Raw genomic sequence first — 25866 nt, forward strand, 5'->3', positions numbered from 1 at the left:
TAGATATGAAAAATGAATTGAAAGGGGAAGGAAAAAGAGAAAAGGTGGGAACACCTCTTAAAAAGCTATATTAGCAGTGAGCAATGATAAAGGCTTATACTAGAATAATGGCAATGAAAGTAAAAAAAGGGGGGGATATGATAGATATTTCAGAGAATGAAAAGCATAACCTCTTTTGTTTACTGTTTGGCATGCATACAAGAAATGAGCTTGCAACCTAAAGAGATGGGGTCAGAGATTAAAGGGATGCAGACTGAATTACCCATTCTTTCTAAAAGTCATCAGCGTAAGTCACAATGTCTACTCCAACTCTATTGGAAAGAACTAGTGATACTTCCTGCACCTATTAGAAGAAAAGAATAAAGAAAAGGATGATTTTGGTGCCACAAAATGGGGGTGAGGGCTGGGGAAGGAAGAGTAAGAGAGAAATTCCTCAAAACTATATATTTTTTGCAAATATATCATTCTGCAAGTATAATTCTGGAAATGGCATTTCAAGTGCTGCAAGGTAGAAAGCCATAAATGAATGAAAAGGTATTTATTAAGCACTTATATACAAAGCATGGTGCCAAGTGCTGGGGATACAAATAGGAAAATTGAGACAATCCCTACCCTTATGAAGCCCACTATCTAAGTGGGGGAAATGAAGCGTAAAAAAACCAGTTCAGCTGCAGGGTGGATAGGAAGCCCAGGAGTCCTAAGTGTTCATCACTGGAGTAGATGGCAAGGTCCAGAGGTCTTAGATTACCAGCTATAAAGTAATCTTATTACGTGGACAAAGAATTATCTCTTAAAGCACCCAGATCTCAAAAGGCCTATGAATAGCTATGGAATCGTGCCTCAAAAGGATACGTTCATAAGTGTGGCACAAATTAATAAAGTTAAGTTACTGTTTTTCAGTCTTTAATGACACATGGATCCAGTGCAAGGAAATTGTTTTTCATGAACTATTTTGGCAATTTTTCACTTTTATGCCACCTAAATTAGCTGAAGTAAGAGACATGATGATATAGTTGAGAGAAGGCTGACCTTGGAGTCAGGAGGACCTTTTATTACCCCAGGCAACTCTCTAAAACTACAAATTTCAAGGGTTGTTGATTAATATAGGGGAACAGTTTCCACACTGGGAGTTCCCTATGTGCATGAAATCATAGATCTGGATTAAAAAATTTAAAAAAAAAAAGGAAATAAAGTGAAGTGATGACCTAACATCAGTTACTTATTTAGTATAAATTACTAATTATGGTCAATATCCCTGAGATTTCACTGTCCTGCATTAACTTATATTTTAGTTCATATTTAATATTCATAGCTAGTTCATGAATTTCTATCTAATTCATTTAGTTCTCCATCTATTTCAGCCCACAAGAGGGGAAAATTGAGAGTTCCTATGGTCCCCTCTGTTCCCCAGTTACTTTAAATGAAGTCCCCCATGCACTCCATTTTCCTTGAATTCAGTAGGCAAAATAAACTGTAATGCTAACTATCTACTGTACATATCCTGCATTTTCATACCATTTCTGATGTCTGGATGCCCTAACCACCCCTTTCATTTAGTTGAAATCTTACCCATCTTTCCATGCCCGCCTCATGCACCACCTCCTCCATGAACCCTGCCTTGATTCCTCCAGCCTTTTTTTGACACTCCTCTTAATTTGAACTCCTATCACCTTATGCATTCATCATGTTTTAATTTGTACAATAATTGTTCCTGTATATCCCTTACCTCTCCTATTGGAATTTTAGTCTCTTGAGGGTAGAGGTCACATGTTGTTCATTTTTGTATCTTTCCCAGGGCATAGCTCTTGTTAAATAAATATTTATTGAATGCTTGCAGCCTTCCTGGTGCTGAGAGAAAAAAAAAAGACACCTTCACATTTTCCCCATGAGTCCAATTTCAGCTGCAACTGTTGGTTTGAGGGGGTAGATGTAATAAAGAAATAAATTAACTGGAGAGGTAGTGTGGCACAATACTGAACTTGGAATTAACAACACCTAGATTCAAATTCTGTCTCTGATATTTACTGGTTGTGTGATCATGGCTAAGTCACTTAAATTCTCTGAATCTAACTTTTCTTATCTGTAAAATGAGCTAAATGGTTTTTAAAGTCCCCGGGTCCTCAGAGCCACGACCTTAAGATCGAATGAAAGAGAATAGAAATACAATAATATTAAGATTTTAGAGGAGAGCAGAAGGGGAGGAGGACAGAAGAGAGAAGAAAAAATACTCCCCTAGCTTCAAGCTAGAGTAAGTATGAAATCAGATTCATATCTTACACTGTCACAATACCTATATTACTATACAGTGGGAATTGATGTCCTGAATTATTACACTGTAAGACCTTGAATCAAAGGAAGATTGGAATATGCTCCTAATCCTGTATTTACTAAGGCAGGAATGTGGATTATTTATTTTATTAATATTTTCAATAAGACAAAAGAGGTCAACTTGCATCAGGTGGTGAGCTAGATTACTGAACCTTTAAGAATCCTTCAAATTCAACTATTCTGCCACTCTTAACCCCTCAATTAACCAAATTACCTCATTCTTTGGCCACTCTAGGTAAAATTTTCCTGTAATTTCAGAATCCTCTCATGTTAAATAATAAGCTCTTGTATGAAATCCTGTTTTTATCTGAGGCAAATTCATGATTTCCTAAAATACAACCCCTTTCAAATAGATTTCTTATCATCCGTTCTAGCTGAATAATTGTAGATATGTAACATTTTTTGACACTCTCACAATTTAAAACCTCCAGAAAGTGTTCTCACCAATTATTTTGTATTTTTCAAAATTTTTTCAATAATATTCAAGAAATCATCAACAAGCTTATGCTAGAGCAAAGTAGGAATGTCCATTTTAAAATTGCCAACAGGCTTCTTTTCCCAAAAGAATCTATCCTATCCAGATAACAGACCCTGACATTCAACTATTAGAGAGTCATTCCTTTCAGATAAGCACAGTTTCCTCCATTCAATTCTCTTTTAAACTAACTCTTTGAAATTGTAACTAATAATATCTTAGGGTAACTTATTTCATTAAAATATTTTCCTTGAGGACAAGAAAGTCTAATACTAGTACAAGAACATCAGAAGTCTTGAGAATAGATAGAAGACACTAATATAGGAAAGGGGCACATAAAAAGACACTGAAGGGTATCAAAGAAACTTAGTACCTACTGTATACATGGCAATATGCGAAGTGCTGCAGAAGATAAAAAGATGAGTAAGTTGTAGTCCTGATTTTAAAGAAACCTATATATTAGTTGGGGGCAGCTAGGTGGCACAGTGGATAGAATGCCAGACCTGAAGTCAAGAAGACTCATCTTCCCAAGTTCAAATCTGGCCTCAGACACTGACTAGCTGTGTGACCCTGAGCAGGTAATTTAATTCTTTTTGCCTCAGTTTCTCATCTGTAAAATGAGCCCGAGAAGGAAATGGGAAACCACTCCAGTATCTTTGCCAAGAAAACCCCAAATGGGGTCACAAAGAATCAGACATGATTGAAATGACTGAACAACAGTAATATATTAATTGAGGGATAAGTACCAAAATAGTTCTGAAAAATGCACAAATAGATACAAGAAATAGATAAATACCATATTTAGTCGATAAAACCTTGAAGGATGGGTAGAATTTTAAAAGTGGGGTGGAGTTGAATTATGAAAGGTTAGGTATTCTAGGTAGGGAGATGAATCGAAACCTTAGTCAGGACAGCAGAGAATTTTGTTCAGGAAACAATACCACAATCTAGTTTGGTCAGAACTGGGGCATGTGTGAAGCTAGAAATTAATCAATCAAGAAGCCTATATTAAGTACCTTCTGTGTTCTAGGAACTGTGCTCCTTGAGAATGTAAGTATCTTGAGTATAAGAGTTATTTCATTTTTTGTATTAATGTTCTCAGCACAGTCCCAGTGACTGACATATAGTGGATGCTTAACAACAACAAGCATTTATATTTTATATTGCAAATACAGAGTGGTGCCCCAAAAGTCTGCACTAAGACTTTCAGGCAGGGGTGTGATGGTAAGTTTTTAACGCCTGGCTCTCCAGGGGGGAAAAAATGTAATCAAGACATACTTTTAGGTTTAATCAACATTATTCACATCTTCTCCAATTTCTGAGGTGTAAACACTCAAGCTAAAAGCTTTCAATTGACTAGAATTAGTTCTAGTTGGCTCCCACACATTCCTGCTTTTGGGACACTGTATCTTAGTAACAACTCTGTGAAGTATGTGCCATTATTATTACCATTTTAAAGATGTGGAAATTGAGGCAGACTGAGATAAAGGTGACTTGCCTAGGGTCACACATCTAGTAAGTAACTGAGGTCAGACTTCAACTGAGATCTTCCTGACCTCAAGTCCAGAGCTCTATCCACTATGCCACCTAGCTGCCATTATGTTTGTTGATTGAATCCACTGATCAACTATGTGAGTTGCTGGTGATACAAAAGCAAAATGAAATAGTCCATGTCCTCAAGGAGATTATATCCTATCATGAAAAACACATGTATACATATATGTGAATATAAAATATATACAGAGTAAATTCTAGGTTGGGCAGCTAGGTGGCACAGTGGATAGAGTGGTGGGTCTGGAGTCAGGAAGACTAATTTTCACGAGTTCAAATCCAGCCTCAGACATTTACTAGCTGTGTGACCCTGGGCAAGTCACTTAACCCTGTTTGCCTCAGTTCCTCATCTGTGAAAAATGAACTGGAGAAGGAAATGGCAAACCACTCCAGTATCTTTGCCAGGAAAACCCCAAACGAGGTCATGAAGAGTCAGACACAACCGAACAACAATAAATACTAGGTAATTTTTGTCGAGGGTACATGATAGTAGTTAAGTGTGCAGTGAATCTGGAAAAGTCTTACCTTATATAGGTAAGGTATCTATATATAAGTTAAGGTACTTTATATAGACAAGGTACTGTGACTGAGTTTTGAAGAAAGCCAGAGTTTCTAAGAGGCAGAGATGAAGACGGAGTGCTTTCTAGGCATGGGGGCAGTTCAAACAAAGCCATATGGGGCCAGATTATGGAGCGACATGAAAAGCAAACAAAAATGTTTCTCACCTAGTTGTGTGTCCCCTCCAACCCCATCTCAACCTCTTGAATTCTGATCTGACCTTCTAGAACCAACTCAAATAATACCTCCTCACGTATATGTATAGCCTATATCAGATTGTACACCGTCTTGGGGAGGGAGGTGGGAAGGGAGAGGGAGAAAAATTTTAAACTCAAAAGCATATGGAAGTGATTGTTGATAAATCAAAATAAATTTAAAAAAAAAGATACCTCCTCCATGAGGCCTTCTCTAGTGCCCCAAATTAAAAAATTCTCTTTCCCACTTCATACCTCAAAATAGTACTCTGTACTTTTCCTTTCTACTTATCTAGTTCTACTTTATATTGTGTATTATTCTGACCCCTCCATCAGACTGTAATCAGTGAATGCATAGAATCATTTCTTATGTCTGTTTATCTTTTCCCATGTTAAACATGGTGCTCTATATACTTGAATTGTTTTTTTTTTCCATTGTAATTTACTTCTAAATTATAGTTCATCCTAGAGACTGCTTAGTAGCACTGATGTACATCGTGTCCACGTTCATAGGACGTTAGCCTCAGTAAATACTTACATTTCATCACTGCCTGTATTTCATAGATGGGTGTGAGACTAAGCAAGCCATCAAAATCCTTAGGTAGTGGATAAACAGAGTTCCACTTATTGGAAATATCTGTAAATTTCACAATCCGTTTCCTGCTCTTGGGAATCTTCCACTCTGCAATCTCTTTTAGGGTGTACATATGTTCATCTTCACACTCATAGAACTCTCCTTCTTGTGACAAGGGAATGGTAAATGAATGATTCTGATTGTCCCTTACCACTCCACAGTTCACCATCATTTCCCCATTGATCTCTTCAATGGAATTGAGCATGATGGGTTCACCAGGGCTGATGGTGAGATTCCCCAAGTTTATATCCTTCTGATGGTAGAAGCAAGGGTGACTTAGCCGGTTTGGACCAATATAAACTGCTCTTGTAATGTCATCCATGGTATGATATGGTATTCTATCAGTCATAATCTTGAAAAGACCTGAGAACAGAGGAGAGTGAATTAAAGAGATATCATACCAAGAAAATGCATGTAAAGTAATAATAGATGGGGTAAACTCATAGATGGATCTAATAAAGTCTAGAACCTACATTTTAAATGGACTATCTGTCTATAGTAGCTCCCAGGGTAAAAGTGAGGATAAAATGAGATCAAATTTGCAAACCACTTTGCAAACCTTAAAGCACTATATAAATGCTTGGTATTATTATTAGCTATTACTCAATAGTTCTTTTTATAACCTTTAATTACACATCTTCTCTTGTTGTAGAATGTCAGTAGTTGGAATCATTTCCTCACTTTCCTTTTCTATATAACCTCTACTCTACTGTTTCTTTACTATACAAAATTTAATTTATCATGACAAATCCCCAAAAGTACTCCATGTTTAAATATTCCACTATTCTTTATTTTTGTTGCTGTTAATTTGTTTAATGTTTACAGTTTATAAACTCTTAAGGAAATAAAAATGTTAAAGTATTCAGTTATGCTGCTAACATGAGGATAATTATCATTAACAGTAACATTTTTGCCAATGTTCTCTAATCTAGTTTACCAAAAAACTCTACCTACCAACACACATATTTTATAGACAATTTAAAAGTCAAATCAAGTTAAAAATATTTATGTCTGAGCTGATCTCTATCTTCTGTACAATAATCACCATCCTCCAAGACAATAAGCCATGGTCTCCGTTTTAAGTAAAACAAAGGGGGTGGGGAAAATAGTCTAAAACTACAGCTTGGAAGATTTCTGTTAGATACAAGGATGAACTTCTTGATGATGTGGGTAGTTCAATGTGCCAACATAATTACAGAAGTATTTTGTGGAATCTCTTAGTTATGTCTTTAAGGACTGGATAAAGTTGCAACTTCTAAGTCAAGGGTCTTGAAGGCAGAAGATGGACTATACAGTATAGACTTGTTAAGGTTCTTTTGAAGTCTTTTAATTACAACTGAATATTGTTTTAAAAAAATTCATGTGAAGGGTTTTGTTTCAGGGGAGAAATGGGATTTTTAAACAATACGAAGAAGAAATATTTACTGTGTAAATTTTCTTATTTTTTAGAATTTGCACCAAAGGAACAAATATAACAACCCACGGAGTATTTTCTATGCATTCTCCGCTACAGGGGTAAATGGACTGATAAACACGTGTGTGTGTGTGTGTGTGTGTGTGTGTGTGTGTGTGTGTGTGTTGGGGGAGGAGGGTTATGCTTTTTAAAATAATACAATTTAGGGGCAGCTAGATGGCACAGTGGATAGAGCACCAGCCCTGGAGTCAGGAAGACCTGTGTTTAAATCTGGCCTCAGACACTAGCTGTGTGACCTTAGTCAAGTCACTTAACCCCAATTGCCTTAAAAAAAAAAGAAAATAACAATACAATTTATTTATGCCTTTTATTATTACATCATAGTCATTTCTAAATATCCTGCTTTCTCCTGTGATCCTGTGAGTCTTCCCTTATCACCAAGAGATAAACAATCAACTGTCAAAGAGACTATCTGCCACTTTACACATTATCCCATCTCCCCATGCCCCCAAATATTCAACAAAATGAGAGAGGCACATTTCTTCATCTCTTCTCTTTGACCATTTACATATACTATGACATCACTTTAGTATTGTTTTCACTTATATTAATAATTATATTTTGTATTTTATTCTCCTGGTTCTGCTTACTTCACATTACATTGGTTCATACAAATCTTGCTGTGTTTCTCTGAATTCCTCATATTTGTCATTTATTAAGGCATAATAATAGTTCATTTGTTGTTTTTCGTTTGTGTCTCATACTTCATGACACCATTTGGGGTTTTCTTGGCAAGGGTGGTTTGCCATTTCCTAGGTCAACGCATTTTACAGATGAGGAAACTGAGGTAAACAGGGTTAAGTGACTTGCCCAGGGTCACATAGCTAGTACTTGTCTGAGGCCCAGGACTCCAAGCCCAGCAATCTATCCACTGTACCACCTAGCTGACGCCTGTAAAATTCCATAACATTCATATAATCTCAATTTATTTAGCTGTAAACAGATACCTCTCTAGTTTTGGAAGGGGGTGTTGTTTTACTTTAATATCACAAAAAAACATTGTTATGAATATGCTGGTATACATAGGATATAAATAAGGAGGTATTAAAAAATAGTTAGTTGTCTTTGATGAATTAGAGTCACCTAGCTTTGAGACCTGAAAAAAAAAACTAGTATAGATGATAACTGAGCTGCTGTTAGTAATATGTGAGGCAGCTTCTTTGGCCAATGGATGAAGAGCGGGGCCTTTAATTAGGAAGCCCTATTGCATGACCCTGCTTAAGTCACTTAACTTCTGTTTGCCACAATTTTTCATCAGCAAAATGGGGATAATAATGACATCTACCTTCTAGGGTTGTTGTGAGAATCAAAAGAAAGAGCAATTGTGAAGCACTTAGCATAGTGTTTGGCACATAGTAAGAGTTATATAATGTTAGCTATTATTATTGTACTTGAAAACAATGGAAAATGGGAGAGACCACAAGACTGGAGAAGGGTAAGTAGTGTCTTTATTTAAAAACAACAACAACAACAACAACAAAAAAAAACCAGAGTCTGCAAACTATAGACCAATGAGTTTGACTTTGAATCTTGGGAAAATTCTAGAATGGATCATTAAAAAGTGGTTGGCAAAGCTCTCTACAGGGAAGCTGTGATTACAAAGAACCAGCATGGCTTCATCAGGATCAAGTTATGTAAAGCTAACTAACCACAGGTTCTTCTTCCTTCCTTCCTTCTTTCCGTCCTTTCTTTCTTTCTTTCTTTCTTTCTATCCTCTTTGCTTATTTCTCCTTCTCCTTCTCCTTCTTAATGGAGGACTAAATAGGGGCATGCTATGGGTATAGTTTATCTAGATTATGGCAAATATTTCGATAAAGTAGATCATATTATTGTAAACATGTGATGATTAAGTAAATCGACTTAAAGTAAGTGATAAGATGCTTAATCAATCAGTCTCAATCATAGGTTTTAGATAAAGTATTTTTTTGTTTTTGTTTTTGTTTTTGCACTAGGCAATGGGGTTAAGTGACTTGCCCAGGGTCACACAGCTAGTAAGTGTTATGTGTCTGAGGCTGGATTTGAACTCAGGTCTTCCTGAATTCAGGGCTGGTGCTCTATCTACTGTACCACCTAGCTGCCCCTTAGATAAAGTTTTTTAAAAAAAAAAAACCTTTGAAAGCCACTAGACAAAGTGAAATTATGCCAGACAAGAAGTCTGTTTCAACTGAATGAGTGATTTCAGTATCCCCTCTGGGGTTTGTATAAAAGCAATGAGTTAGCTATAATCAGGGAATCCAAGCAAGTAGATAGCCATGAGAGAACTTTTCTATAAATTCCTGAGGAGAAAGTGTCTTGGGCAGTGGGGAAGGAGATGTTAAGGAAGAAGGAGGCCTTCACTTCCGTCTCATCCTAAGTCTTCTTACCCTTGACCCTTTGACCAGAGAAGGACCTTTTGGTCTTTGAGGATGCTTCACTTCCCATATTCCTTTCAGTGTCCTAAGAATATCCTTGGATCTGCTGACTGAAATGTCTTCATTAGGAGCCAGGGACAGATCAGATGTAAATCCTTGGCTCCATGAGGAGCCCAGAAAATTACAACATGTCTAAAGAGCACTTCTCGAGCACCCCACCAATAAAAAAGATTTCCAACAACCAGGAGCTGTGAGTTACTCTTTTACTACATGTGCAATAAAAGCCAGTCTGCTTTCCCCTGGACTCTATCTGTACTTGAGGAAGAATGTGTCACCCTTTTCCTGGGATGTTTCATTGCAATCATTCTTGCTGTGTCACCTTAGTAAGTACTCCTCTCTAAAAGCTACTTGAACGATCCTCAATTGATAATCTTGGCAGGAATCCACAGACACGCCATCTAAGAGCCTAGGAGCAGGAATAATTTCATCTGGGTTTGAGCTGACAGACAAGAGTTATCCATTTCCATTCTTTTTTACACTGGTGGGGATTCAAACTGATGGCATTAGAGAATCACTTCCAACTCTTCAGGGGTACCCCTAAAGTGGGTACCTCTGAGTGGGAAAGGTAGCCTTGCTCTAGGTCCAGTGCTCATTTGTGAGACTAGGAGGCGGAAAAATAATACTCTGATCTTATACGGGAGAAGATAAAGACATGTGGGCTAATTGATAATACTTGTGGAAAAGATAGTGAGGTACAGAATGATCAACATTAGTAGATTAATTCAGACTTAAGAGACTCAAAGAATAGTTATAAAAGGTTCAATGTTAATGTGGCAGAAAATCTCCAGTACAGAGCCTCAAAAATCTGGTACAAAAAAAAATAGGCCAGTGCTATTTAACATTTTTATCAATGACTTGAATTTTAAAAGTTCATGAAATTTGTAGATAGCACAAAGCTTGGAAAGATAACTAATACACTGGATGACTGAGTCAGGATTGAAAAAGATTTTGACAGGCCAAAGCATTGGACTGAATCTAATTATATGAAATTTTAAAAGGAAAAATATAAAGTCCTATACTTGGGCACCAAAAAAAAAATCAACTTCATATATTCAATTCAATTCAACAAATATTTAAGTACCTACTATGCACTGTGTGAAGGTACTGTGCAACTACTACTCAAAGTGATGGGAGTACAGATATGAAAGAGAAAGATAGTCCCTGCATCAAGGATTTTATAATCTAGTGAAGAATAACACCAAAGGAATCTAAATAAGGGAGAAGGGGCATCAGAGGTTATCTATCAGGGACATAATGGAAACCAAATAGAACTGTTGATGGAAAATGGAGAGTTACCTGCAAAGTTCTGAGCCCTCTATAATGGAGGGCTGTGGGACGAGTTAACTGAGAAAGTCCAGTAGGTGATGAGTATCAAAAAAAACTGAGTCAATCTGCATGGTGGTGAGATTTCAGGGGATCAGCTTATCCTGGAGGAAGCCTGATGTTCCATGGAGTGGAAATCAAGCAGAGCTGCTGATGGAAAATCGATAATTGCACCTACCTAATAGATTAACTAGCAGTTGTTCTAAAATCAAATAAAATAAAAAGATCTTGGGATTTTTCATGGCTTCAAGTCCAAGATGATTTTGCAGTGGATTATAACAGCCAAAAATATAATGTTATAATGTAATCTTGGCTGCATTAAGAGGACCATAACTTTCAGGAATTAGGGAAGTCATAGTACCACTGCATTCTGCCTTCATCAGACTTCATCTAGAGTACTGTGCCGGTTTAGGGTAGCATAGTTTAATGACGATACTGGTGAATTGGACAGTGTCCAAAAGTGGGCAACTAGGATTCTGAAGGGACTTGAGTTTGTGTTACATGAGGATTAGTTGGAGAAACTGGGTATGTTTTAGCCTGAAGAAGAGTAGACTCATAGAAGGCAGGATATCTGTGTTCAAGCACTCAAGCTGATACATAGAGGACAGATTAATCTGCTTCCATTTGGCCCCAGAGCTTAGAACCAAGAGCAAAATGTGGAAGTTGCAAAGAGACAAATTTAGGAATGATATATAAAAAAAATCCTAATAATTAGAACTGTCCAAAGTGGGATGGGCTGCCTTGAAAGGTGGTGGTTTCTCTCTCCTCAGAGGTTTTTAAACAGCATGGCTACTTGTCAGATATGTTATAATGTGGCCTGCTTTTATGTATGGGTTGGACTAGACAACAGCTGCCATCCGTTATACCTCTCAAATGCTTTGATTCTGATTCTCTGATCTTTTTATCTTTAATTCTTTTTTAGGTATATGCTGATTGTTTTTTAAATAATTTATTTTTCCCCAATTATATGTAAAAATAATTTTAACATTTTTTTTCATTTTGAATTCCAAATTCTCTCCTCCCTCCCTCTCTCCCCTCCCTGAAAGGATAAGCAATGTGATATAGTTTATATGTGTGCAATCATGTGAAACATATTTTTAGTCATTTTCTGGAAGAAAACTGAAATGAAGAAAGAGAAAGAGAGAGAGAGAGAGAGAAGGAAAGAAGGAAGGAAGGAAAGAAGGAAGATAGGAAATAAGGAAGGAAGGAAGATAGGAAACAACAAAGAAAGGAAGATAGGAAGGAAGACAGGAAAGAAGGAAGGAAAGGAGGAAGGGAAGGAGGGCAGGAGGGAGTATGCTGTAGTCTGTATTCAGAGTTCATCAGTTCTTTCTCTGGAGGGAAATAGCATTTTTCATCATGAGTCCTTTGAGGTTGTCTTGGATCATTATATTACTGAAAATAGCCAAATCATTCACAGTTGTTCATTGTACAATATTGCTGTTACTGTGTGCAATATTTTCCTGATCCTGCCTACTTCACTCTGAATCAGTTCATGTAAGTATTTCCAGGTTGTCCTGAAATGATCTTTCTCATCATTTCTCATAGAACAATAGTATTCTGTTACAATCATATACCACAACTTGTTCTTTAATCTCACTTCTGTGTATGGGAAAATTCATCTTTCAAAGCCTACAATCATTAGCCTCTTAAATACAATTCAACAATTCTTGTAATAGTTGCCAAAGATCTACTTAAAATAATATAACAGGAAAGGATAAAAACTTGCGTAACTTGATTGATGATATGTAGAAGTCCCCTATGAATAAATTCATGTTTTCAGGTAGGTGGGTTGGTTATGCTAAAGTAATTAGAAACCTCAGGATATTACAAAGTAGTATAACAAAGAAAAAGATTTAGCTGAGATGCCTTATTCCCCTAGCAGCATCATTATCTCAAAATAATTGCACCCTTTGGAGTTTTCTCCCTAGAAATTCACATTACAAGAAAAATGTTTCTATGGTTCCGTATACTTTCCCTTAGTACATGATTATGTGAACAGTTGAAAAAAATGAAGTGGGAGAATATAGCAGAAATGGTTGATTAACCTATCACTTCATGAGTTACAGAAGTCAACAAAATATTCCATCTTAATAAAAAGCCACCAAGTGTCATATAACCTAGGGTAACCTTCCCCCACATCCCAGTACCACTAAAATGAAAGTCCATTTTCACCGTGATTGCAGGCAAACATTAAAAAATGCCCAATTGGGCCTAATAGTGCCAAATTTGACAACAATTTTGCTTCCATTTTTTTTTGCAAAGAATGGGCAAAAATCTATATGTTATTTTAGTCATAAAATATTCACTTAAATTATTATAATTATTAGACAATTTGTTACCTTCACAAAGTAATATTTTAACATCAGAAAAATAATATTGATTTCTAGTTTTGTAGTTGTGGTATTTTTAGGGGGAAAAGGTATCTTCTGAATTACAACTGTCATCATAGTCTCATTCATCGTGTAAAAAATAGTGACTTAACAGAGAAAATACCTTAAAAGACTGTTGAAAATTACTCCAAAGGTGAATTGCTATCCTAACTCTTTGATTTCTTTAATAGTACTGATGTTCCATGCCCCTACTCAGAGCTAGGATTTACTATTTTGTCCCTTCATTCCCAAACCCTGTTCTATTTTGTCTCCTCCCTCTTTTTCCCTTTCTCATTTAATTCCACACTCATTTGGGTGACTTGCATCTTATTTTCTATTTCTGGGTACTACTCTTCTGAACCCTTTCCAAATTCTTCATATCACCCTTGTGATACACTGAAATAGATTTGATGCCGGAGTAAAAATTTTTATCTTACTGATGACACTGTATGACCTTGGGCAAATGTATTTAACCTCACAAGGCCTGAGTTTCCTCATCTGTAAAATAAGGGCATTAGATCAGATGGTCTCTGAGGAATCTTCTAACTCCGGATATATGTATGTATGTATGTATGTATATGTATGTATGTATGTAGATACACACATGTGTATATACACATAGATGTATATATCTTAATTTTTACTAATCATTGGTAATATTATGCATTGTATTTTATGCATTTGAAAACATTCTGAGAACACCTACATAGGTTTTATCAAATTGCTAAAGGGGTCTATGGCTCAAAAAAAAAAGGTTAAGAGCTCATAATCTTGAATAAGGTGAGAAAGTTAACTTGGTATGTGTAAGATTATTCTGGCCTAATGAATGTAACAGCAGAAGATGCAGAATGGAACTAGGGAATGGTGAAGAAGATGTGTAAGTTTCCCTGATCAGAATATAAAAAGGAATAATTGTGGCAATGAGACAATTACAAGCCAGCAAATCTCTGTATTCATGCCAAGCTTCCATTTCAGATGACACCTCTTCCATAAAGCTATAAAATTATGAAGTGATTTGCAGAACTCAAAGTGCTACATAACTACTAGCTGTTCTTAAGGCTTTTCCTGATTCCCAGAAATGATCTTTTCTCCCTTGGACCTCACATAATACTTTGTTTTCTACCTCTCTAATGCACTTTCTCATGTATTTAATTGTGTATTATGATAAACAGTGTGCAGTTCTTGCTCCCTCTGATGTTGTTTAGTTGTATCTGACTCTGTCAATTTGGAGTTTTCTTGGCAAAGATACTGGAGTGATTTACCATTTCCTTCTCCAGCTCATCTTACTGAGGTAAACACTATTAAGTGACTTGCCCAAGGTCATATAGCTAGTAAGTGTCTGAGGCTGGAGCACTCTATCTACTGCACCACCTAGCTTCCTTTCCTACCCTACATTAGACTAAGTTCTAAGAGGACAGGGACTGTAGCTTATCTAAACTTTGTATCCTCCCTACACAGGAGGCACTAAATGATATATTTATACATTGAGTTGTATTGAACTGAAATCATTCTGCTCTGAAGAAAAGACTTAGGGGAAATTTAAGTATGACATTAAAATATAAGAGATTCTTATAGAGAAAGATGTAATGAGCTGATATCCCACCTTCAAAGTCAAAAAGAGAGAAAATGAGTTAAGGTTGCACCATGAAAAATCTACCATGAATTGAGTAGGATTGTTTCCCAATAGGGAAAATTGTTAAAGACTGAAAGGACTGACTCAGGGAGGCTATGCACTTGTAAATATACCTTCAAAATTAGGTTAGAATTATACTTGTATGAAATAGTTCAAACTGGATCTACATAGACATAAAGAAATAGATTTGATGTGTAGGGCTTTTTGTGTAGTTTCTCTTTCTTTCTCTTTTTCTTTCTTTCCTTCCTTCCTTCCTTCCTTTTTTCCTTCTTTCTTTCTTTCTTTCTTTCTTTCTTTCTTTCTTTCTTTCTTTCTTTCTTTCTTTCTTTCTTTCTTTCATACTCTGTGAATCCATGGATCAATAACTCTCTGAAACTTCCACCAAAGTATTTTTTAAAATCCCATCACCTTAACATATTCATTCCCTTGAGAGCACAATGACATGTGTAGTACCATGGATACTTAATAAATGGTTTTTATTAGTAATGATAACACAAGAATTCTTGGTTTTTCTGCCTAAGGGGTGTGGTTGAATGATAATTTATCCATAAAGCTGCCATCTGTAGTGATTTATATTTAAACACCTTTCTCCTCAAAAAAAGTAGAGACTAGAAATAAACATAAGATTATGTGCCTAGAAGATATTGTGAACTGCAAACCCTAGTGAGGTCACCTCAGTTCGCTGTGACTTTTTTCTACATTCAAGAAGAGTAGTATCCTTGTACCAATCTGAGGATACTACCCTGCCCAAACATGACGGAAGGAGAGTATCTCCAAAAGGCTCTAGAGACCTCCCGAGATATTGTATCTCAATCAAGGGAACATCAGAGAACACCATAATAAAGAAGGGGGAGGGATGTCTAATGCTACCCCAAGTTGACAACTGGTTTGGGGAATTCCCAGGAGAAGGGCACATCAGAACAGCTAATCTCTCCAGCTCCCAGTATGCTGAACTGTTCCAGGAATTAAATTGACAACAGAAGTCCCCTAGAGTGATTCAGAATCCAAGGGGAAGAGAATCTAGGTTAGACCCAGTCCCCCAGTATGTCCACAGAATCTACATGACTGAAATGAGCTTCCTGGATTCCTGTCACATGCCCTAAAATAGGGGAAGGGGGGAAAGCTAGGGGGAGGAGGAGGGGAAGAGGGGGAGGGGAAAATGACTCAACCTTCCACTTCTTCTGACCCCCCTGCCCCATGCATTGCTTAGTATTTCACTATCGCAATTCCATATCTATAATAACCAGATTATAGAGCAAAACAAAAAGTGTCAGCACATTTAAAATGTGAATGTTGATTTACTCAAAGTCTCATTATGCTCAGCTGTAGCAGCTCCTTCAAAGAAAAGAAACCACGAAATGCAAAGGCACTTCCCAGAGCTTCTGTTATTCATGGCTCTGAAAGGGGTTTTTTGAAACCAATTTAGGGAGGACTCCACACTCCCCCTTATTTAAACGGTCTTAATTTTGCTAATGGAATGTCAGCAGAAAGAGTTGGGGAGCCATGTGGAGCTGATTGCTTTGCTCCAATATGGATGCTGCCTGAGAATTAAACCTACCTAAGTAGCCACCTGTTTAGGCTTACGATTATGGAAAGACCCATATGTTTCTCGCTCTACACATGGGAGGTAAATATTGAAAAAATTATTCTGGTGTGAAGGGTGAACAGCAGCAATTCTTCTTTTGCTGTCAACATATGCTGTGGTGTTTCCCCCTAATGTGGTGCCTTGCCTGACATATTTGCTGATGTTTACTGTGCAGCGTTCCCCCCCAAAATCTGTTACCCATGGTTATGCAAAACAATTAAAATCCATTCACATTAAATTCAAATTAGAAAACCATATCATTTTCCAACATAAGCATAATAAAGTTTCCCTTTGAAGCTGGGGTTTTAAATAGATTTTGATTTGAACGCTGAACAAAGATGAACATCTCCACTATTACCATCATCAACACAAAAGCGGCCTCTCCTTTTTCTTCCTAGGGCTTCAGAGGTAGTACAGAGCCTTGCACTTAGTTCGATAGGCCCTACAAAAGAATTGAAGCCTAGTGTGATCAGAGTGCTGGGCTTGGAGGTAGGAAGACCTGAGTTCAAATCCTGCCTTTGACACTTACTATGTGAGCCTAGTTAAGTCATTTAACTGCTCAGAGCCTCAGACAGCTGTTGCTGCTGTTGTTGATGTTCAGTTGTTTCAGTTATGTCTGACTCTTCGAGACCCCTTTTGGGGGTTTCTTGACAAAGATATAGAAGTGGTTTGCCATATCCTTCTCCAGTTCATTTTACAGATGAAGAGGCAAACAGTGACTTGCCCAGGGTCACATAACTGGTAAAGGTAAGACCAGTTTGGAATTCAGGAAAATGTCTTAGCTCTATTCACTGCATCACCCAGCTGCCTCCAATTTACAGGCAACATCAATGTTAAAATAAATAACTATCCACTTTCCTAGGTCTAATCTGGAATTCAGGTTGGGTGGCTCCCACAGAGCTCTGCAGGGAAGCCTGGATTTGGCAAGCAGGCTGGCAGATGCAAAGTGGTTAGGAAGATGGAAAGGCATAACAAAAAAGCTAGAGCAATGGGGGTACTGGTGACAGGCTCTGAAAGTAGCACACAAATGCATGTCATTTCTTTAGTTTGATTTCAGTTTGGGGGGGACAGGGAAGGCCTCTATTGCCAAAAGAAGAAAACCAAACCCCCTGCCACTCCTGACGGAATCATTTTTGGGGACTGGGGATTGATGAAGAGAATGCCTTTGGGACTTTTGATTACATATCACAGATAGATAGATAGATAGATGATAGATAGATAGATAGATAGATAGATAGATAGATAGATAGAGATAGACAGACATAGATATATGTATATATGCATGTGTGTATGTGTGTGTATTAAAAACATGTGTATAGATGCCCTCAGCATGCCTCTTGGCCATCCTGGAGGAAGAGTTGCACCCATGTAGGCTGCCACCAAATTAATTATTTTCCTCTACTTCCCTTTACTGTATAGAATGAAATATCATAGGAAGAGCCAATCCTTTGTATTGACATATAAAGAGGAATGAACAGATCTCTGAGGGACTGTTTGCCCATCTTCCTTTCTTCCAGGCTGATGCTAGGAGCACAGCAGAGATGAGTAAACCTAGCCAAGGGTTGCCTAGTGGCTGATTTGGCCCAAAAGCTTATTGAGGAGTTGAGGGGGGCTAATGCTGGGCCATGCACACCAAGCAGAGAGTTAGTTCCTCAATAATGTTTAGACTCTGTCCTCAGTCTTGAGGAGGCCATGGGATAATCTGTTAGTGATATGGTGACTGTGAACAAAGGAACCATATGGCCAAGTGGTGAGAGTTTCTAAGGGCTGCCTCTCTATCTGCTCTAAGTTTGAGAGGACCTGAACTGAGCTCCCTAAGCAGAAAAAGGGGGTTTCCAGGGCAGTCAATCCTAGAATATAGCATAGGAGCCAAAAAAGGGAGATTCCTTGGACGGTATCAGCTTCAGGGGTTGCCTCATAATTAACTCCAAATTTAAAACTTCTGGGATCCATTTGAGAAAGGAAAATTTTGGTGGGCAACAGTCCTCTCCAAGAGAAAAAAGGCATCATGTGTGAGGCTTCATATATTGGGAGGAGCTGCTGCAAGGACCTAAAGATGAACAGATATCCTGAATTCCATACTTTATTGCTGTTTTTCAAATGTGGGAAAAAGGATACCTCTCTGGTATTCACAAGAGGGTTTCCTTTCCAGGGGAGTCCAAACCATAGGACAGTGCTTTGCATTTGGAGAACTGACTATATCCCTACCAGCCTTGAAGTCAAGAAACCCCTACGCTCAAGTCCTGTCTTTGACACATAGTAGTTCTGAGACCATGGGCAAGTCACAGTAACCTCTGAGTCCCAGGCAACTTTCTAAGATGATAAATGAGACACTTGCCAATCTGCATCTGTTTGGGGAGTTTTCATAACCTAATAAAATCAAAGATCCCTACCCTGATGAAATCAAAGGTCCAGATTAGAATGCAAAAATAAATTAATAAATAATTGACTGAATGAAAAAATAAAATATTTTAAATTAGCCGATTTGTTTCTATTGATTAATCCCATCCCTCACTTCTCTCTCCTCTGTGTTCGTGTGTGTGTATGTGTGTGTGTGTGTCTCTCTCTCTCTCTGTCTCTCTGTATATATACACACATGTATATATAATATGTGTATGTATTTGGGCATGTGCATGTATGTGCATAAATAAACAAATATTTTATGTTATAGGGGAGATTCCTAGATGGTCACTGTTAACCATCAAACTCTGTGGGAAAAAAACATATATATATATATATACACACACATACATATATATACACATATATATGTACATATATATATCCTCAAATACTTATATTTTGGGATGTAATTTATATTAATATATGTTTTTATATGTCCCCAAAATACAGAGGTTTTATTTTTAAGGAAATGAAGATATTTGCAAGTTTCTTTTTAAAATAAATTCAGTATTGTTTTCTACATGCAATTGAGATTCAAGCATCAAGAAGGGTCAGGCAAAAAAAAATTAAGTTAGATTTTTTTTTTAAGTCTGAAGATCTAATTGTAAAGGCTATAGACACCTAAGAGGTAGATAATAATATAATGAATAATGTTTGGAAATAACATACAGTGTGTTGTTCATCATTTTTTAACTGTAATAGCATAAATATAGTTTGTATAATATTAAAACAAAACATTTACTTCACCTAAATAAATCAACAGGAAAATGTTTTTTAAAAATATTTTTTATATTAAAAGTTCACTGTTATTGTATGAATGGAAACAAAGAGTCATTTGTTTAGTTGATTTTTTTTTCCTTCAGTCAATTCAATGATTGTCTTAAGATAACAACTCTATTAAAGGGAAAATATCTCTCTTCAATCAAAATGACTGAAACCTTTTGGAACTGTATGGAAAATTCATTTATCTGATAGGCATATAATTCATATAAGAAGTAAAATTTCCATATACATTATTTTCCATGTGTCATATGCAATCCCTATTTTATGATAATATTATAGAGCATTATTATTTTATATGGATTTTTCCACTATGCCAAAGTCTGTTACATTTTGAAATCCCCTAGTACAGATGTTTCTAGATGATCATAAGATCATAGATTTTAAAAGGGAGAGGACTTAGTCATTTGGTCTAACACTCTGAGGCCCTCTAAGGTAAAGTGACTTGCCCAAGGTCACAGTGATTAACTCTCTGAGGTAAGATTTGAAACCATGTCATTTGATTCCAAATACAGTATTCTTTTCCACTGTATCATGAGAATGTTGATGTTGACAAACAGCAATAAATACCCCTGATCAGGCTTTCCATTACATATAAGAAATGGCAACATTTATTTAGTGCTTTAAGGTTTGTAGGGTACTTTACATACATTCTCTCATTTGGGCCCCATTATACATCTGTGAGTACATACTACAGAAATTTAAAATACAAAAGAAATGTGAGATGTGCAAATTGAGACAGCTCCACCCCGAGTGTTCATATGGACTATTTTATTTCCGACTCGTGGTACAGCCATCTGAGATTGTATTGGTCTAATTAGCCACAGTCTAATTAGACTTAATTTAAGTAACTTGACTCCACTGTAGTGATGTCATTTTGGTCCTCTTTGAGAGCAGACAACAATCACCAACATGCTATAGGTATTACTATCCTGATTTTACAGATAAGGAAACTAAGACTTAGTTAAGTTAAATGATATGGTTACTTAGACACAGCAGCAATTTTTCAGGGTGTACATTTACACCTCAGAAATGGTCAAATACTACAAATCAGGGCTTAAGTTATTTTGTTTGTTAATTGTTTACACTTAAGAAGGTGATAGGGAAAATGTCAATAACACAGATTATATTTAGATGTATATTGTGGGTATTTTTTTTCCCTGATGAACTAGTTTTGAAACATTTACCAGCATACTCTTAGCATATAAGTAAGGGTCAGAGTCAGAATTTGAACCCAGGTCTTCCTGACTTCAAGTCCAGCACACTTTGAATCAGTTAATTAAATCCATAATACAATTTATCATTGTGAAGAAGAAGAAAAAATGGCATAGTTTCTGTCCTGGAGGAGGATTTTCTCCATGCCTTTCCTACACTGTAGCAAGCAAAACTGACAATAACACTACAAATATGGATTCATCAGAGCAGATCATCCAGATCCTTACATTCCTGGAACTTTTGCTTCTCTTAGAGCATCCCAGGATTAAATAAGCTCTTTTTGTTGCTACGATACCTTGAGTTTATAGTTCACCCAAATCACAAGATCTTTTTTTCAGACGAATTGCTATCTAACCATGCATCGCCCATGTTGTACTTTTTACAAAGTTAAAGACCTTGTAAGCCTTTACATTTATCCCTACCAAATTTCGTCTTATGAGATTCAGCCTAATGCTTCAGACAGTCAATGTTGTTGATCCTGACTCTGTTATCCAGGGTGTTCATTATTCACCCCTTCTCCTCCCCAAGCTTTGTTTTACCTGCAGATTTAATGAATAGTATCTATTTCCCTTAAGGGACTATCCCAGAAATGAGTCAGATCTAGGCTTTAAGTGATTCTCCTCAGAGCCCGGGAGTGTGGATGTAATGATCCAGAAAGTTTTAGAAAAAGAACCTCACCATTCTCTTTAGGGGCCAGGCTCCCCCCCTTATTGAATCCAGTCTACATGCTTAAATTCACAGAGAGACAACCTTCTAGAAAGAGAGTGTGAACAGTTGTATGTTGTACTACCAAGTAGCCTTCTTGGTAGGAAGGTATTCTCTGATCTTATATCCATACAGCCACTTTTCTCCCTTTAAGTCTGACTATCCTTAACTGCAAATATATCTTCAATGACTTCTCCAAGCATCAACTCAAATCATGCAATAATATAAAGCCAACAGAAAAGTTCAAAGGGATTTCCTGAACAACAATAGGCCTTGTGAAAATGTTGGCATACGTTAGCTATCATAACTGCTTTAACAGGAAACAGTGGAAGGATAGAAATCAGTACATCTGTTTGAAAACATTGCTAGATAAAAAGGAAATTGGCTCATGCTAGAAAGACACAATATAAATCCAACCTCTTACTATTACCATTATCAAATAAAATAGCTTTCATTCGAAAAATGTCTGACAACATAGATGTGGGCCTGAAGTTAAGGGGGAAAAAATGTTCCTTACAAAAGATCAGTCACTCAGACTTTTGAGTAAGGGAAGTTTAAGAGGAAGAAAGAGAAAATTTAAAGCTCAAGATTTTCTATTGTTCTTTTAAATTGCTTGAATTGTATGGATTCCAAATCAAAATAAGCCAAGTTAATATGACATCTTAAAATAAAGATTTCTCAAGCATATATAAAGCAGAGCTATGAGTGAGGGTGACAGATCATTTTCCCTAGAGTGGGAACAATTGCTTCATTCCTGTTAGCTGTGTGAATGCATTAAAAAATAACAACAAAAAACAACAACCCTACAGTTTCTCCAATGAGGAGAGGTAATAGATAATGTGATCACAAGATACAGTACCTGGAAAATTTAGAGGCAATTCAAATTTAGGAGAACATTGACCATCTTCGTTTTCCTTGCAAGTGTTAGCCATGACCTTCTTTATTTTGAAACTGTTTACTTTAATCACTTCTCCGGTTGATAGAGAGCATTCATTTCCAAACATTTCATAAACAGAACCTAAAGGAGAAGAATAAAGACTTATTGTAAAGTGGTTCAGGTCCCCACTATCTTCATGAGGAAGATAAGAAGTCAATGCCTTGTATATGCAGTGTGTCCCAAAAGACCTAGTGCAGTTTTAAGGTATCAAAACTTAAAACTGCACCAAGATTTTTGGGATGCCCTGTGTCATCATGATCATTAACATCAGTATTAATTAGTTCCTTTTAGCAATTGATGAAAATAAATTGTAAAAGGTTTGTTGATGCCTTTTGTTTTTTATACCACAGCAATTTCTCCTAGGGGTGGGTAGGTGGTTCAGTGATTAGAGTGCTAAGCCTGGAATTAGGAAGACTGATATTCCTCAAGTTCAAATCTGATCTCAGACATTTACTAGCTGAGTGACCCTGGGCAAGTCATTTAACTCAGTTTGCCTCAGTTTCCTCATCTGTTTGAGCTGGAGAAGGAAATGGCAAATATCTTTGCTAAGAAAACCCCAAATGGCATCATGAAGAGTCACACAAGATTGAAAATAACTGAACAACAACAATTTCTCCTCATCTTCACCTCCCCATACAATAAACACCTCTTGTAACAAAGGGAAACATTTAAACAGGAAACATTCCTTCTGGGGGAAGGATAGAAATTGAAAAAGGATAGTTGAAAAGAAAATTAGCCTAAGCTAGAAAGATACTCTATATAAATCCAACCTCTTACTATGATCATTATCAAAACCACCTGATACCATATCCACAGTTTTCCACCTCTCTACTGATAAGAAGGAGGTATGTTTCATTATCAGTTCTTATGGGCCAGAACTATTCACAATTAGTAGACATCAGCTGATTTCTTGCTATTGTTTACATTACTGTAGTCATTGTATATGTTGTATACAACAACATTGTATATGCTGTTCTCTTGGTTCTCCTTTCTTCATAATTCATCACTCATGCATACTTCTTCTTTCATACATATTGTATCATATTTCCATTACTAAAATAAATTTAATGTATTTATTATTATTTAAATAATTTAAATTTAGATAATTTAAATTATTTTAAAAACATTTATCTAAAACAGATTGCTTGCCTAGCCTACTTCCCACAGCAGCTGCTTCAAATTTTCTCCTCTTTCCTTAAGCCTGTCATAGCACTCTACCCTGAACTCCTTCTACTGATGACTTTGCCTAGAACTTCATGGGAAAAAAATTGAGACTGTGGAGAGTTCCTCCTTCTCATTTTATAAAACTAAGACATCTTCTCCCTATCTCGTATTTCACTCTGATCTCAGATGAAAAGGCAGACCTTCTTGCCAAAACCAACCCCTTCTCTCTACATAGTACTTCCCACAGCCCACTTTTCTCTCTCCTTCTCTCTTGTCTTCAATCTCTCCCTATATACCAGCTCTTTCTCAGTTTCCTACATACTCATATCTCCCCCAACCTTAAAAAATCCTCACTTGATGTATCAACACTGTTAGTTATCATCCTATGTCTCCTCCCCACAGTGACTAAACTTCTTGAAAAAGATATCGACACTAGATATCTCTACTTCTTTTCCTCTTACTCTCTTCTAAATCCTATGTAATCTGGCTTCTGATTCTATCATTCAACTGAAACTCCAAAGTTACCAATGATTTTTAAATTTAAAAAATTCAATCACCTCTTCTGGATCCTGTTCCTTCTTGACCTCTATGTAGCATTTAGCAAGTGACTATTTGTATAGCAATTTAAGTTTTACAAAGCACTTTACAAATACCATTTCATTTTATTCTCAAAAACAAACAAACAAGCAAAAAACCTGGGATGTAGGTGCTGCTATCATACCCCTTTTATAGATGAGAAAACAGGGACAGATAGAAGTTGAGTGGTTTGCCCAGAGTCAGACAGTGACAGGACTTGAACTCAGCTCTTCCTCACTCCAGGTCTAGAAGTCTATCCACTGGGCCACCAAGCTACTTAGCATTTGGTATTGTTGATTACCTTCTCCTTCTGTATATGCTCTTCTCACCAAGTTTTTGTGATGCTGCACTTCTGGATCTTTTCCTATCTGTCCAAACTGTTCTTTCTCAATTTCCTTTGATGCTTTGTCATCAACTGGTCTCTTTACTTCAAATCTCTTCCCAATTGAATACATTCTCCTCTAAGTAGCTGAGGTGATTTTTCTGAAGTTTATGTCTCATCATATGACCCTGTGCTAAAGAACTAAACAACAGTTGTCTTCTACCTCCAAGACGAAACATAAACTTCTCTGTTCAGCGTTTAAAGTTGTTTTCAACCTGGCCTCTTCCTATCTTTCTAGTCTTCTTACAACTTTCCTCCACAGGAGTGTATGGGGTGTTCAAGGAAGACTAGCATCTCTGGTGTGAGGGTTTGCTGAGCCCATTTCAAGGTTTCTCATCCATCTTTGGTGTCCGCCTTCACCCAACTCTTATCAGCGTCTCCAAGAAGCTATAGCATGTAGAGTGGTCATGCCCAGGTAAAACTGTCTCACCAGATGGGCTAAACCAGGTTGAGGGTAACCAACAGGCCTCTACCCCATTGGTGAGTTAGAGGGATGTCTACCACCAAGCATATGAAGATTTTCCCTTGGAAAAATGGGCTGATGAGAAAAATTGTTTAATGGTCATGAAGGGAGCTGAAGCAGGCACTGGTGGAGCACTTAGAGCTTGGTCATACATTGAAGATGCCAAGATCATCCACTGCAACCCAATCCACTGGATCATTATCATCATAATCACCTTAACTTTTGTTAGGGTGACAACTCACTTAAATCTATTTCTTGTGCAAATCAAGACATCATTCTGTGATGTAACTGGTCCTCTTCAAAATGAAAGAAAAACAACACAACTATCCTCCACACATTCTGTTCCAGCAATACAAGCTATATCTTGTGCCTGGAATGGCCTGCCCCATCACTTCTGCCTCTTAGATTCCTTGACTCCCTTCAAGATTCAATTCATGTTCCCATTTCTGCAGAAGAGCCCTCCCCTCTCAGAGTGACTTCTATCAACTCAATATCTTGTATCTACCTACTTGTTTACATGCTTTTTCTCTCATTAGAATGTATACTCCTTGAGAGCAGGGACTATCTTTTTGTCTTTCTTGGTATCCTGAGTGTTTAATTCAGTGGCTGTCACGTCATATGTACTTAATATTGTAAGTGCTTGTTGATTTAATTTGGCTTGACTTGACCTAGAGGAATAATGGCTTCCTGCTCTATCCAATAA

General features: G+C 37.0%; 1 protein-coding gene across 3 annotated transcripts in view; it reads right to left on the minus strand.

The window, feature by feature from the left end:
- THEMIS (thymocyte selection associated) overlaps positions 1–25866 on the minus strand; it is a 216115-nt gene that overhangs the window by 134698 nt on the left and 55551 nt on the right. For all 3 annotated transcript variants that reach the window (XM_027848527.1, XM_027848526.1, XM_027848528.1), the window contains exons 2-3: positions 22501–22659; positions 5645–6103 (exon numbers count right to left, since the gene is read on the minus strand). In XM_027848527.1, the coding sequence (XP_027704328.1) occupies positions 5645–6103; positions 22501–22659 (618 nt within the window). The remainder of the gene's footprint in view (positions 1–5644; positions 6104–22500; positions 22660–25866) is intronic.

This window comes from Vombatus ursinus, unplaced genomic scaffold (assembly GCF_900497805.2).
Source record: "Vombatus ursinus unplaced genomic scaffold, bare-nosed wombat genome assembly UNPS02006779.1, whole genome shotgun sequence".
Taxonomy (NCBI): Eukaryota; Metazoa; Chordata; class Mammalia; order Diprotodontia; family Vombatidae; genus Vombatus; species Vombatus ursinus.